The following is a 16,875-nucleotide window of genomic DNA, read 5'->3' on the forward strand; positions in this document are numbered from 1 at the left end:
TTCTTTCTTTTCATATGCTTTTAATCATGTAAAGCATATTGAGTTTCCTTGTGTATGAAATACACTATATAAATAAATTTGCTTTGTTTTGCTTAGTTGCACTTGACATTATAAATTAACAAGAAACACAAGAAACAATGGGTCTAATAATTTTTCCCTGACTCTATTTGTACTTACATATTGATATGTAATTTACTCATACTTAATACTGTATAATGTTTGAGTGTGCTGTATTCTTGTATATGACTGCATTAGATTTTTCCCTTTGTAAACAATATATGTGCACCCACTCAGTAGTCAACAGTTTTTCATTGCATATGAACCCACGGCACTTTCAACAATGGAACATTTTAGCTCAATTTGGATATTAAGTGGTTTTCCTTTTGCATTCAGGGGGATAGTTATCCTTCTCAAACTCCCGGATTTCTGGAGTGGTCTCCAACGACGAGTCTAGCCTGTATCCGTGTTGGAACGCTCCAAGATGGGCTTCTGTGCGGTGCGTACCCACGCAAAGTCGGCCCATGCTATCGATCTACTGCTGGTAACCCTGACTCTCGTGTGCATCGTTTGCCGAGTTTCCTACAGGAAAATCCACTGCATATAACACTGACTTTGCTCACACAGCCTCATGAGCTGCAGACTCTGAAGTTACATCCCGGTGGCTAATGCTAAGGCGTGCTAATTTGCCCGCAGTTTGAATCCATTTCATTCTCACGACTCCCACACAGTTGCAAGCAAAGAACCCTGCCTTCACATTTAAAGGCATTTCTAACTTGTCAGACAACAAGCAGTCATTGGCTGACTGTCGGCTTGATGAGTACTGGCCTTTAAGACACTGTATTAATTGAGAGCTGTCGCGTATGTTTAAAAAGAAACAAAAATAAACTACCAGTGCTACAAAAAAAATTAAAAATTCACAAACTTTGTTGACCATAAGCCGCTCACTTTAAACACAGCTAAGCTCTCTGAGCCACTTCTTCAGGTACAACACTGCAACTGCATTTGACTATGAGGTAGACTCCAACGCCAGCGTGCTGTCTTAAATGCTTTAGTAAAGTCCATTTCAGTTCATCTGATACTGAAATACTATACTGAAAACAAAAGAAACTGTAGCCTAATCATCAAATGCACATGGATCTGTGGTGGCCTTGTACACAGTGTCTGCATTAAACCATTTTAGCATCGAACACATGTTCAAATGGCTTTACAGAGCCAGCAGTTCTACAGCCATCTTTTTGCAATTAAGTGCATCTTAGAGGAGCTGGACAATTAACCTGATGTTTTGTGCTTTGAGCAACTAAAACCCTTCTGATGGATTAAGCAGCCCCTGCATGGAGACGGTTGAGGGGATTACTTGTGACTTCAAAGGAGCATAACCTCTTAAGTATATGGGAATTAGAACAGGATACCACACAATTTTAGTATTTGTTGTGCCAATAAACAACCCCCACCCCCAAACAGCTAATTAGTGTATTTTACTGTTCTGTAGAGTAATTGTGTATATACTGAATGTTTGAATGACAAAAGGCCTTATAGGGCATCCAATAGTAAAAGACCTGAAAAATACACGAAATACTGAAGCTCAAACCAACCTTGTAATTGGTTCTTGTCCTCAACTTATCTTCCATCTGTGCCAAGAAATCAGCAGAGGTGTTTCTATTGTGGGAGGTGATTATCTTCACACTACAGCACTGCTTTGACATAATAGGTGGCAGCTTTGTATAGACTCCGGTGTTGTGTGAAGTACTTGAAGGTATCGTGGCGATGTTTTCGAGACTTTGCTCAATGCAATCTTCATTTGGACACCACATGTGTTCCCCCTCCTTAATAGATAAGTTGCATTTTAATGCAGTTGTGCTGAAACACAGAAATATTGTTTGATAAATGATGAATGTTGTCACAATATGGTATAACAATAGGAATGACTACTAAAGCCACACTGAAAAGAAAACAAATAATGGTACTATGAGAAAAGTCAAAACAATGACAGAAAGTCCTAAAACGCCACTAAAAGAAGTATAATACGGGATACTATTATTGTTATTATTATTATTATTGCCAATCATTCTATTACAAAAAATAAAAAAGTATTTGCGATCAGCTTTTTTAAAAGCTTCAGTGTTTTGTATAACTTGAAGCCTGCTGAGAGGTATTAGAATTTTGTTACACTGATAAATTATTAGACAGTTTATGATTGGGCCAGGATATTTTAAGGTTTCCACTGTTCTGGAATGTACAGTATTTGAAAGTAAAATAAAAACAAATGTTTTCCAGACATTAGAAGTGCTTGTTTTTACTAAAGGTTCTTTAAAAGCTTGAAAATAGGCAACTTGAATGAACCTTGTAAATAATTGCCTGAACTATCCCATCTGCGGGAGGGGAAAGGCATGCACTGGGATTCTCTTATCGACTTATAGTATGTCATTTACGCACTTTCATTCCAGATATGCGCTGTGGGTGGAGCAACCGTAAAATGTGAACAGTCCCGGTCAAATCTGGCCTTCCACGTAATCTCCCTTTGACATATGCGCTTTTCCTCTTACATTCTTGTGAGGCTGTAATAAGTCAAGCATCCTGGGAAGGTGAAACATCATATTGGACTTCAAGTTTGCAAGAAATTACAATTTACACCACACATACTAATTTTCATTCATATTTTTAAAGAGTCTTCCAGTAAGATGTCATATGGTATGTACAGTATTTTAAAAGCCACTGACATGTATTTTTTTTTCTTCCTTTGTTCTCTCTTTTTTATTGCAGTCATGAAGTTGGCATACACCTAAATTGACTTGAAGGCTGTTTATTAGAGAACTAAAAGTGATCTTGCCCCGTAAATGGCTTGCTTTAGTTTCAGTCCATGTCACAGATACCAGTTTGAGAGGGGACGTTATTTGTGGAACAATATTATAAACCAATATTTTCTTTTTCTCTCCACTGCATCATTCATTCATCTGAAATTAAACACAAACAGTTTAATGATGCTTACCAACCAGCCAGTTAACTGATTGCTTCAATTGGAGGCATCTATAAACATTAATTGAGATAAGGGTCATTTTCATATCATTTGATCAAAAACAAGACATGGCCCACTGAATTTCCTTTTAAAAAATCAATTAACTTTACTGATTAGTGCTTTTATTATTGGCAGTTCATTCATTCATTCATTCATCTTCCCTTCCGCTTATCCTTACTGGGGTCGTGGGCGTGCTGGAGCCTATCCCAGCTATCTTCGGGCGAGAGGCGGGGCACACCCTGAACTGGTCGCCAGCCAATCGCAGTTTTGGCAGTTGTTATCCATCAAAAGGTCATAATTGTTTCTACGAAAAAGAATGTGTCAAGTAATATTATTCAAACTTATAACGCCAAAATCTCTTTACTGTTAGGTGTCCGAAATAAAGTTTTATGATGTCCAACATAAATGTTTTTGATAAATAAGATTTTTCTCCCATTGCTTAATACACATTTTCCCTGAAAACTAACACAAATGCTTCTTAGTTTCTTGAGAGTTCCTTTCTTTTACAAATAGTCGTTCTTTGTCACTCATGCTGTCTTTACCATTAATGACACTGGAGAGAGCGTCATTACGTTGTGCTGTGAGGTGCCAGAATGAGGCAGCCATTTTATATTTACACAATGACAGAGAGCAAAATAAATGGTGTTATTTCTGATCGCTGAAGCAAAAACCCGGGTATGGGAGGAGTTCGGTGAGGCCATGGAGAAAGAATTCCGGACGGCTTCAAGGAAATTCTGGTCCACCATCCGGCGTCTCAGGAGAGGAAAGCAGTGCACCACCAACACTGTGTATAGTGGGGATGGGGCGCTGCTGACCTCGACTCGGGAGGTTGTGAGTCGGTGGGGAGAATACTTCGAAGACCGCCTCAATTCCACCGACACGCCTTCCCATGAGGAAGCAGAGTGTGGGTTCTCTGAGGCGGGCTCTCCTATCTCTGGGTTTGAGGTCACCGAGGTAGTTAAAAAGCTCCTCGGTGGCAAGGCCCCGGGGGTGGATCAGATTGGCCCGGAGTCCCTAAAGGCTCTGGATGTTGTGGGGCTGTCCTGGTTGACACGCCTCTGCAACATCGCGTGGACATCGGGGACAGTGCCTCTGGATTGGCAGACAGGGGTGGTGGTCCCCCTTTTTAAGAAGGGGGACCGGAGGGAGTGTTCCAACTACAGGAGGATCACACTCCTCAGCCTCCCTGCTAAGGTCTATTCAGGGGTGCTGGAGAGGAGGGTCTGTCGGGAAGTCGAATCTCAGATTCAGGAGGAGCAGTGTGGCTTTCGTCCTGGCCGTGTAACAGTGGACTAGCTCTCGGCAGGGTCCTCGAGGGTGCATGGTAGTTCGCCCAACCAGTCTACATGTTTTTTGTGGACTTGGAGAAGGCGTTCGACCGTGTCCCTTGGGGAGTCCTGTGGAGGGTGCTTCGGGAGTATGGGGTACCAAACCGGAGTACGACCGGAGTCAGAGTTTGGGCCGCATATCCGTCAGTAAGTCGGACTCGTTCCCGGTGAGGGTTGGACTCCGGCAAGGCTACCCTTTGTCACCGATTCTGTTCATAACTTTTATGGACAGAATTTCAAGGCGCAGCCGAGGCATAGAGGGGGTCCGGTTTGGTCGATCTACGTTCCAATCCTCACCTATGGTCACGAGCTCTGGGTCAAGATCCCGGATACAAGCGGCCGAAATGAGTTTCCTCCGTAGGGTATCCGGGCGCTCCCTTAAGAGATAGGGAGAGAAGCTCGGTCATCCGGGAGGATCTCAGAGTTGAGTCGCTGCTCCTCCACATCGAGAGGAGCCAGATGAGGTGGCTGGGGCATCTGATTCGGATACCTCCCGGACGCCTCCCTGGTGAGGTGTTCCGGGCATGTCCCACCGGGAGGAGACCCCGGGGACAACCCAGGACACGCTGGAGAGACTACGTCCTTCAGCTGGCCTGGGAACGCCTCGGAATCCCCCCGGAAGTGGCTGGGGAGAGTGAAGTATTGCCCCCGTGACCCGACCCGGATAAGCGGTAGAAAATGGAGGGATGGATGGACAAAGGAGGTGTCGCCACAGAATATTAAAAATATTATAACATCCAAAGGACAACCTGTAGAGCAGGTTTTAAATGAAAAAGCCTGTGCCCTCGACTGGAGGACGCTGAATTGCGGGCCCCTGTGAGGCTATTAGCTGGCAGTAGCTAACAGCTAGCTCACTTCGGCCAATAACGTACTTCAGAAATAAAGGTACTGTTATTCTCTCATTGACATGTCTGGCCATTGTGACACATGTTTAATTTTGGGTTTGTAATTAAATTTAGACCTTTTGAATCCCTTTTTGATTATATTGAGCGTCTTGCCATCCATTCATTCTCTGGAGAATGTTCAACCCACGCCCCCACCTTTCTTATTTGTATTGTTTTTTTACATTGTAAGATTCTACATTGGTGTGTGCATGTGTATTTATTTATTTGCTTGCTTGCCCTGCGATTGGCTGGCGACCAGTTCTTGGTGTACCCTGCCTCTCAGAGAGTTAACTACGATAGGCTCCAGCATGCCCACGACCCTCGTGAGGAAAAGCAGTACAGAAAATGGATGGATGGATTTATGTATTTATTTATTTTAAATGTGTGTATGTGTGTGTGCGCGTGGCATGTGTGTGTGCGTGTGCTTGTGAATACATGTCTATGTTTAGATATGTTTTCTGATGTTTAATTATTTGTTTTAAATTACTTTTAAAGTATTATTCTACTGTTAATATTTTTATTATACTATCTATTAATCATTTGTGAATTTGACCAAATTTCAATGAGGATCTGGTTGACTTTAGAGTTGTGGTCACAGACTCAGGTAGCAGTATCTATGTATTACTCTAGCTTTTTTCTTGCATTTAGGAGGTTGCCTGCACCTCAGTTTTGGAGGTGCTTCAGCGCAAGGGGTTCAGTGGGAGGTGACTTTGCCCTTCCCACTTAAGACATGTTCTTAGTACCTCATTGTTTCTGTCTTTTTCAATTTTATCGTTAGGGTCAGCTATGTTTTTCCCTTACATGGTGCTCTCCTATTTACCCGTTTTTCTCTTGTTATAATATGACTCAAAAAGACACAGGTGTTCTGGGTCGGGGGAGCAGCCTCAACTTTCTGACCTGGAATTGTAGCGGCATCAACAATCCGGGTAAATTGGAGCAAAGTGCTACACCACTTCCACCAACTGAATCCGAATGTATCCCAACATTCTGTGTAGAACCACATCGGTAGGTCAGGTTTTTCATTCCTGGTTCCCACGTTTTCTTAATTCATAAATCTACATGTTTCACAAAGATAATCACAGACCCCAATGGCAGATACGTGATGGTTAGTGCTAGGTTATTTGATACCAAGGTGCTGCTAGTTAATGTTTATGCACCTAACTGGGACAGCAGGGACTTTTTCAAAATTATTTTTTACTCTACCAGTCCTTCACCTGTCAATCAAATATGTTGACTTCGCTTTTGTCAACGGTGGTTATGCCACGCACTTCCGGTTTTAAGGACTGATCCCGCCCCACCTCTTCATTTTCATTGATCTCTACGCTAAATGACTACTATTTACAATTCATTCAAGGCACATCGTAAATTTTGCCGAACGAGTTGATTGGAATCAAAGCATATTCATCCACCTCAATACCAGAGTTCAATATGACTCACTAGAGCCCATTCATTCTTTGGTGAAAATTACAAGAGATGACAAAATCATTGGCATTTTACTAACATCTCAAAGCAAAGCAAACTACATCAACACAACATTATCTTGTTTTTTCATCCTTTTGTGATGATTTCAGGTAGCAAGCTGTTTTTTAGATGGCAAAACGGCAGCCGGCCGGGCTTGTCATCACCGTGCTTTTGAACACTAAACATTCTCAACTCGTATCCCATATTTAAAAGAGGGTTTTGTGCTTTGTTTGTGGAAGGCTAATAAATATAATACTGAGGAACATAAAACGAAAATTGGGGGAAAGCAGCAACCACACAAGAGTCACTGTTTTATTTAACTCGCCCTGAGAGCAGAGCAATCATATGTGCCTATCCTGTGTAACATTGTGTTAAAACTTGTAACAGTACGTACACCAGGAAAAGTATGGAGATGCAGTGTTGAAAGGAGTTACTGTATGTTATACTTCGGTGACTTCATAGAGTTGCTCGACTCTTTATGACTGACTGGCTGCAAGTCAGCCTTTGATCCTCCACAAGGTCCAAAATAGAATAGGCAATGTGTCACAATATTTTTCGCTGGGATAGTGTTTACACGATCGAAAAAGTTCTCCTTGTCGCTTTTTATTTTGCTTGGCCTATGCTTCGCTCAGCGGTGCCGTGTGGCAGCTGTTCACATGGACTAATACGATAGAAGCCTCACACAAAGGCACATTAAAAAAAAAGAAAAAAGGCACATCAATGATCAACAGCAGTGCTTTTTGTTCACTGAAACTTGAATCGTTTTATTTTACTTAGGGAGAATGCATTTACTGGCAGATAGTGTTTACAAAAATCTGACCCTGACGCCATGGCAACTGTGGGCCCTGGAAGTACTTGTAATGGCAGAAATATTTTGCCGGAAGTCCCGCCCCATCTGTGGCATAAAACCTACTACTGGCTGAATAAAGTCTGCCACTGAGTGAACTTTCCCATGTTTGTGTTAATTGGGGACTAACACACACAACAACTCGGAGAGAGGCGCTGACGTTCTGAACAACTTCACCGGAGTGGCGCAAGCTCTTTAGCTCCTTAGGTCATTAGCTCATGGGATAGCCAACGTAATAAACAGTTACCTTTTCTGTGTGTTGTGTTAAGTAGGGACCATCACACACAACAACAACTTGGAGCGAAGCCGGTCCGGCGGCATTCCATGAGCCAACTGGTGGCTAATGACACGGCCGTCCAACTCTTGTCAAGTCACAGTGTAATTTGCGCAATGGCTCACCACAACAATCTTGGATGGAATTAGAACAGATAGACTGCAATAGCACCAAACTTTCAGACCTCCCATTTATCAGCAAGTCTCAAACACCACAATTGTTTTAAGTATCCAATTATTGCAGCCACTTCATCAGCTTGGTGGAAAAGTCTTGAAACCACACATTCTAAGTCAGCACCATATCCTTCCTCCCCAATTTCACACAATAACGATTTTGAGATTGTATTGCATTTTGTCCCTTTACTGCAGCACATGGGAACAAAGTGGAATTGACCGCCTACATCACTTATTAAAAAGTAATGCATTCATGTCATGTTGGAGCTTATTCCAAGAATTTCAAATGAGAGGTGGTAACTTCCTTCAATACTATAAAATAAGAACAGCAGTCCTTCCCTCACTAGTGAACAAGACCCAGAGATACTTGAACTCCTCCACTTGGGGCAGGATCTCATCCCCGACCTGGAGAGGGCATGCCACCCTTTTCCGACTGAGGACCATGGTCTCAGATTTAGAGGTGCTGATTTTCATCCCAGCCACTTCACACTCAGCTGCGAACCGCTCCAGTGAGAGTTGGAGATCACGGTCTGATGAAGCCAACAGAACCACATCATCTCCAAAAAGCAGAAATGCAATACTGAGGCCACCAAACCGGACCCCCTCTACGCCTCGGCTGCGCCTAGAAATTCTGTCCATAAAAGTTATGAACAGAATCGGTGACAAAGGGCAGCGTTGGCGGAGTCCAACCCTTACCGGAAACGAGTCCGACTTACTGCCGGATATGCAGACCAAACTCTGACTCCAGGCGTACAGGGACCGAACAGCCCGTATCAGGGGGTTCGGTACCCCATACTCCCGAAGCACCCCCCACAGGACCCCCCGAGGGACACGGTCGAACGGCTTCTCCAAGTCCACAAAACTCATGTAGACTGGTTGGGCGAACTCCCATGCACCCTTGATGACCCTGCCTAGAGTGTAGAGCTGGTCCACTGTTCCACAGCCATGACGAAAACCACACTGCTCCTCCTCAATCTGAGATTCAACTTCCCGACGGACCCTCCTCTCCAGCACCCCTGAATAGACCTTACCAGGCAGGCTGAGGAGTGTGATCCCCCTGTAGTTGGAACACACCCTCCGGTCCCCCTTCTTAAAAAGGGGGACCACCACCCCAGTCTGCCAATCCAGAGGCACTGTCCCCGATGCCCACGCGATGTTGCAGAGGCGTGTCAACCAGGACAGCCCTACAACATCCAGAGCCTTGAGGAACTCCGGGCTAATCTCATCCACCCCTGGGGTCTTGCCACCGAGGAGCTTTTTAACCACCTCGGTGACCTCAACCCCAGAGATAGGAGAGCCCGCCTCAGAGAACCCAGACTCTGCTCCCTCATGGGAAGGCATGTCGGTGTAATTGAGGAGGTCTTCGAAGTATTCTCTTCACCGGCTGACAACGTCCCGAGTCGAGGTCAGCAGGGCCCCATCCCCACTATACACAGTGTTGATGGTGCACTGCTTTCCCCTCCTGAGACGCCGGATGGTGGACCAGAATTTCCTCAAAGCCGTCCGGAAGTCTTTCTCCATGGCCTCATCGAACTTTGGCCGAGTTTTTGCTTCAGCGACCACCAAAGCTGCATTCCGCTTGGCCACCCGGTACCCATCAGCTGCCTCAGGAATCCCACAGGCCAAAAAGGCCCGATAGGACTCCTTCTTCAGCTTGATGGCATCCCTCACCGTGTCCACCAACGGGTTCGGGGATTGCCGCCATGACAGGCACCAACCACCTTACGGCCACGGCTCCGGTCGGCCGCCTCAGCCATGAAGGCGCGGAACATGGTCCACTCGGACTCCTTCTGACAGGGGATTCCGCCAGACGTTCCCAGCAGACCCTCACAATACGTTTGGGCCTGCCAGATCGGACCGGCATCTTCCCCCACCATCGGAGCAAACTCACCACCAGGTGGTGATCAGTTGACAGCTCCGCCCCTCTGTCCAAGACATGCGGCCGCAAGTCCGAAGACACGACCACAAAGTCGATCATCGAACTGCGACCTTAGAACTACTCCCACAAAATAAAACAAAAGATCCTTTCAAAAGCTTACACACTAATCTCAAGAACTAATTCAATACACTTACCAATCGCAAAATGGGAAAAAGACCTCTCAGTGTCGACTGACAAAGATTACTCGGCCCAAATCTGCAGAAATACATTTTCAATGACAAAAAAAAAAGAAAAGAAATCTAGATGTGTTAAACAACTCAGGACAGAGCACCTTTTGTTTGAAGCCACCCACTTTTCAAGTGAGCAAAAGTACTTGGAACAGACATTAAATTAACTTGAAGTGAATAACATTTACTATTTTGTGGCATAACCCTTACTTGCAATAACTGCATCAAGCCTCTGACCCATTGACTTCACCAGACTGTTGCATTTTTCCTTTGGAATGCTTTTCCAGGCCTTTACTGCGGCCTCTTTCAGTTCTTGTTTGTTTCTGGGTATTTCTCCCTGCAGTCTCCTCTTCAGGAGGTAAAATGCATGCTCTATTGGGTTATAGTACACTTATTGACTTGGACAGTCGAAGACCTTCCACTTTTTCCCCGATGAAGTCCTTTGTTGCATTGGCAGTATTTAGGGTCTAAGTCTTGTTTCATGTTGAAACTCCCCATGATTAGTTTGCATTTTTCTGCAAATGGCTGCACAAAATGGTTTTGTAGACTTCAGAATTCATTCTGCTGCTACCATCATGAGTTGCTTCATCAATAAAGACTAGTGAGGCCGTTCTAGATGAAGTCATGCAAGCCCAAGCCATGACATTACCTCCACCATGCCACCACAGATGAGTTTGTGTTTTTTGGATCATAAGCAGGTTCTTTCTTTCTCCATACTTTGGCCTTTCCATCACTTTGGTAGAGGTTAATCTTGGTCTCATCAGTCCACAAAACTTTGTTCCAAAACTTTTATGGACGAGTCTCTGTACTTCTTTGCAAAATCCAATTTGGCCTTCAGATTCTTTTTGCTTTTGAGTGGTTTCCATCTTGTGGGATGGCCTGTCTATTAATTCTCTCAAAGTCATCTTCGAACAGTGGATTGTGATAACTTTAAACCTGCCCTGTGGAAGTTGGCAGTGATGTCGCTGACTGTTGTCTTTGGGTGCTTCTTCACAGCTCTCACAGTGTTTCTGTCATCAACTGCTGTTGATACCCTTGGTCGACCTTTCGATGTCTGTTGCTCAGTACACCAGTCATTTCTTTCTTTTTCAGGACATTCCAAATTGTTGCATTGGGTATGCCTAATGTTTGTGCAATAGCTCTGATCAATTTTCCCTCTTCTCCCAGCTTCAAAATGGTTTGCTTTTCTTCTATAGCTCTGTGGTCTTCATTTTCTTCAACACCTGAGCAACTAGAAACACCAAGTCACATATTCCAATACTTTTACTCACTTGAAAAGTGGATGGGTTCAGATGTATGTACCACGAAATAAAAGCTTGGATTCATGACTTTTGTGTCTTATTCATCTTTTGATCAGAAACCCAAATGTCTTCGGTATACAACAAAAACAAAAGGAATTGACCTTGCCGTTCCAATACTTTTGAAGTAGACTGTCGTATGCATAAAATGGGCTATTCAAAATCAAACATATGCACTCATTGTACTGAAAACGCTTGAGATACTTATTCTCATGCTCTTTGGTATTGTACGCCTGGGTGGAGAAGGGCTCCCTCCCTTTTCTCTGTGGTCTTCCAGCCAGTCGGGCTTCGCCGGGCCCGCTGGAGTCTAGCCTCTTCACGCACTCTGTACACTTTTATTACTCACACGGTCTCCGTTCTGGTTGCCCCCCTTCTCTGCCCTGTTGGTCCTCCAGTTTTAATGCATCATACACCTGTCAGTGAGGGAAGGGCAGTGTTGTTCTTGGGAGGACACTCAGCCAGGTGTTCCGGCACTCCGGCCTGCTCTCTGGCCAGCCATGCCTTTCCCCCGCAGAGTTTTAATGCACCACATACATTCACACATCTTTTGGGGAGCTGGTTGGCCAAGGCGGGGGTCATCATTGCCTTGTGACTGTCTCGCCTCACCACCACCAGTCTCCCCAATTTCCATGCACGACACCCCACCACACACGACCACGGTACAGGGATAATGGTTGCCAGTCAGGGACCAAGTAACTATAGTAATAGGGTGGGTGGTGGGTATTCACATTTCTCTTGGCTTGACTCCTGCAGCCTGCCCCCCCCCCCCCCCCCCCTTTTCTGTCTGGCTGTATTTTCAATAAACATCAGAATAATTAAAATGTAAAAAATAAGCAGGAGAATTACAAACTCCCTGTTCCAGCACAAAAGGCATACAGATCCACCATTCTGCAAGGCCATGTAGCTGAACAGGACATGTCAGGTCATACTCAGAAATCTCTCCAATTGGAGGAGCATTTTGGCATCACCGCGTCAATGCTCCAGAATAAAAACTCTCTTTCTCAGATGACGCGGCGCTGAGCGTCAGACGCCCTCTGCATTGATGTGACGCAACGGTCACCATTACATAAAAAGGCGCTGATCCCCCCCCTCAGCACACACACACACATGCACACACACACACACAATGAATGGGAAAGTTGAGGGCGTCAGATGCCTTGCCAAGTGCAAAAGGCCTTCGTTCTGCGCTGAGATTTGTCACTGGCTGAAGGCACCTCACCCGCTATTGTAACTTGTATATAAAATCCAACTTGTGTGTACACAGATATGCACATTGGCTGACCCTTTATGTATAAGGTTGTTCTAGGCATGATTGTGATTTGTGTTATATTAAAAAAGAAAGTAAAAAAAAAGTAGTTGCTCTGCCTTGCGTTCTTGCACTATGATTCTTTTATCTGTTCCTCAAGTAAGGACTGAATTTGTGCACAGATATTTACATTGGCTGACCCTTATGTATAAGGCTGTTTTAGGCATGATTGTGATTTGTGTTTTATTGGAAAAAAAAAAGTAGTTGATAGCTATGCCTTGCATTCTTGCACTACACTTATTTTATCTGCTCCTCAAGTAAGGACTGAATTTGGGAAAAGAGCTTTCAGCTTTGCTGCCTTCTTGGGTAGGTCACAATTGCAATAGATGTCTTTTACCTGGTCAAATAAAAGTTTACATAAAATAAATACAAATAAATCTGATTGCACAAGGATGCACTCTCTTATAACTGGCATATGGATGTGTTCAGAAGTAACAGATCACATTCAAACTCATGTTCAATAGGAGTCCAGACACAAATGCCATCTTTCAATTTTAAAGTGCCCAAAACCAATAACACATGCATCGGCCTTACAGAAAGATGATTTGCTTCATCCACTAAAATGACTGAAATAAGAAGCGGTTTGCTGACCAGACTTACTGAAAAAGAGTGTGCGTGTGAGAGAGAAAGCAAGAGAGATAGAGAAAGAGCAAGACAGACAGAGAAAGATACAGAGAGAGAGAGAGACACAGCGACTCGTGTTTACATTACAGACTATGAAAAATAACAGCTTTAGCATACAGCTTAGTTTTGTCACTGCAGAAACTTGTATATTTCAGCTCACTTCTAACTTGAGAAAGCACCTTGCAGTAAGTTGCAGATGTTTTTGCTGTTGTTCTGGCTGTGCATATGGCAACATTATCCCTATTTTATGGTCACATGTAACTGTAAAACATGCATCTTCTGGGGTACGTTCTGTTCTCTCTCTCTCTCTCTCTCTCTCTCTCTCTCTCTCTCTCTCTCTCTCCCTCTCTCTCTCTCACCACGCACACACACACACATACTTTCTCAATACATCTGGTCAGCAAACAGCTTTTTTATTCAGTCATTTAAGTGGATAAAGCAAATAATGTTTCTGTAAGGCCCTATGCATGTGTTGTTGGTTTTGGGCAGTTAAAATTTTAGATGGTGGCAGCTGTGTGTGGACATCCATTGAACATGAGTGTGAGATAAATTGTAGAAGTTATCATTTATTTGCTTAGCTTGCATTAGTATAATGGACAATTTTAGATGTCTCGCCTTCAAAAAGAAGACTCAGTATCATCCGATGGAAGGGTGCCTGGACCAAGGACGTGATCGGATGTGGTCGGGTCGTGACAGGTGTTGGTTCAATATTATGTGTTGTGTCTTATTACTTAGAATACTATGTCTGGAAAAAACCCTCTTATTATCAAATATTTTGTGTTGTGTCTTATTGCTTAGAACATTATGATTTGTAAATCCCTCCTATTTCAAATAAAAGCAGGAGCGAGGGGGGGGATTGTTTAGAGCGTGTTGAGAGGCTGTGATCTGAACAATCTCCCATACGCCCTCCTCATGAGAAAAAGAAACCAGCGTCTTCATTCCTTTTGTGTCTATTTTTTATAATGTTGGGTAAGATAAATCCAACATTAAATTGGTCCTTCGAGCCGGATGTCAACACACCCGAGGATTCCAGTTGTGGAGCCAACTTCCAGTTAAGAGACCGTGGCCACGGCAAGTAAGACCCTTTACGGGACTGGTCTTCGTCCTCCTCAACTGGGATCTGAAGGTTGACGACAATCCACAGGATTGAAGACGAGTGGTGAGTTAAATTTTAAAACATTTTGGGGGAAAAAAGGATTAAAGAGTGAGTGAATTGCGCGACGAAGAAGTCTGCGGCAGAACAAACCTTGTGTAATACTAGTCACTGGCAAGTGGTCAAGATGGACGACGGAATCCGATAAAATCCCTGGGGACGGCGGGGTCCTGTACGTACTTAAATTCCGTATTTCTGTGTTTCTGTGTTTCCGTGTTTTCGTGTGTTTATAAAAACGTTATTAATATCGTGTGTATGTGTAAAAGTATGAATGTATAAGACGGGATTGTAAGTGACAACTGAGTTTGGAAGCAAAGGCAAGAATTCTCCGCCCCAATTAGGGTAGAAGCTTGAGAATTACCAAAACTCAGACATTTTTTGTCACCCTGTCATTTTTGAATAAAGTCAGTATTTAGGTCACTCTAGGTGCAAATGAACTGACTTCCAAATTCACAAAAATGGGAATAAATAACAGTAAACCGGATCAAAAAATAGACCTAACGTGTAAAGATTGGAAATATGTTCAACTACAAAACCATTTCAAAATAGAACATTTAAACACGTGGATAACCAAATACGGTTTCGCTGGCCAGCTAAATTCGCAAAAAATAGTTCAACTTCAAAACGAAATAAAGTGTCGACACAAAAATGTTATATCACAAATACAAAAAGATGGATTTGACGACTTACTCTTCTGGTTAAACATGGCGTCAAAAAGAGAAAAAGGAAGGGAGAATAAGAAACACTTAACAAATGAACAAAAAGAGCAGGAAGGTAGACATAACAATATGTTGTTTCAAAGACAGGAAGATGACGAGACAGGACCAATAATAAGAATTAGCGAGAAAAAGATAATTGAAGAAAGTTGTAAAAAAAATAAGGAAACAAACGCATCAGCACCCTTGTACCTGGTTTTGCCACCTCATGAAAATCCTCCAACTCGAGAGGCACAAACACAACGAATTTTACGATCGGGAGGGGTACAAATGAATTGGTCTAAAACTATGGGAGAAACATTTTCTCCCACTCCCAAAATAACAAATATAACCTCAGACGAGGGAGACCTGGATTTATTTCCGATAATTGAAGTGGCACATCCAAATATACAAGAGGACCAGAAAGAAAAAATTTTGGTCTATAGGACCTGGACTAATGAGGATGTGAAAAAGGCCGTAGCCGGCATCACACCTTATCAACAACAGTTAAAAAATGCTTTACATGCGAATTCGAAAGAACACATTAACAGATGGGTAGATAAACATTGGATAAACCTAGCAACTGGCCCTCTGGAGGAATATGTTAATCATGCCCTCCACGCAGAAAGAGTGTTAGACAAAAAACAAAAAGAGAAGATAGATGTCTTCCTCGACGAAGAAGCAGAAATATACTATCAAGGCAGAGAGAGAGATAATTTTAGAGGACACGGCAGAGACCGTGGGAGAGTAAGATATGGTAGAAATCGAAATTATTATGATAATACCATCTGTTGGTGCTGTGGAAACAAAGGCCACATTGCACGTGACTGCCCTAAAAAAGAAAAAAATAAAAATAAAAGAGAATACGGACAAACTACTGCATGACTAGGCCAGCCTGCTTCCCAACTCAACAAATCCTCTTGTGTAAACATTACAGAGAATGAGGAGGTGGATTTCAATTTACAGGACATTCTGAGTTTGGACACTGAAAAACCTGAAGTAACCTTGTAGAATGCCCATTTTCGAAGTCCCGGAGTGCCCTGTGAATTTGTTGGGAAGAGATGGCTTATTCTAACTAGGACTTGTACTCAAACATGAATTAAACATAAATTAAAAAGAGAGGACCTCGATGTAACACTGGAAAACAGAGAAAGTACATTCTATTACACAATCGATATCCCAGACAAACCACAGTTAAACATGGAAAAGGCCCTGTTGTCTGCAGCCTTGCAGCTTATCACAAAAATAGAAGATAAAAAAGAATGTGATGAGCTGCAGTAATACAGAGAGCAGCATGCGTACCAATCCCACGCACATTGTTAAATTCATTAAGACCAGACGCTACTGTGTTTACAGTAGTAGACATAAGTAATGCATTTTTTACAGTACCAATAGAAAATAACAGTCAATTTTGGTTTGCATTCACATTTGAGAAAAAAAAAATATATATATACATTTACTAGATTACCGCAAGGTTACTGTGAAAGTCTAACTAATTATTCACAAGTTATGACAACACGCATGTCTTCTGGCATCTACAGATGGAGAGACATGCAAGGATTCATTGACTTTACTGCATCATCTAACAGAAGAGGGACATAAAGTTAACAAAAAATAAATTGCAATGATGTAAAAGACAAGTTAAATATCTAGGCCATAATTTAAGTATAGGAGGAAAGACTATATTAGAAGACAGGAGAGCTATAGTCTTAA

At 43.0% G+C, this 16,875-nt stretch overlaps 1 protein-coding gene across 3 annotated transcripts in view; it reads right to left on the reverse strand.

The window, feature by feature from the left end:
* Nucleotides 1–16,875, reverse strand: part of jhy (junctional cadherin complex regulator) — a 141,253-nt gene that overhangs the window by 71,617 nt on the left and 52,761 nt on the right. For all 3 annotated transcript variants that reach the window (XM_061750687.1, XM_061750688.1, XM_061750686.1), the window contains one exon: nt 1,593–1,857. In XM_061750687.1, the coding sequence (XP_061606671.1) occupies nt 1,593–1,857 (265 nt within the window). The remainder of the gene's footprint in view (nt 1–1,592; nt 1,858–16,875) is intronic.

Source organism: Phyllopteryx taeniolatus, chromosome 17 (genome assembly GCF_024500385.1).
Source record: "Phyllopteryx taeniolatus isolate TA_2022b chromosome 17, UOR_Ptae_1.2, whole genome shotgun sequence".
Classification (NCBI taxonomy): domain Eukaryota; kingdom Metazoa; phylum Chordata; class Actinopteri; order Syngnathiformes; family Syngnathidae; genus Phyllopteryx; species Phyllopteryx taeniolatus.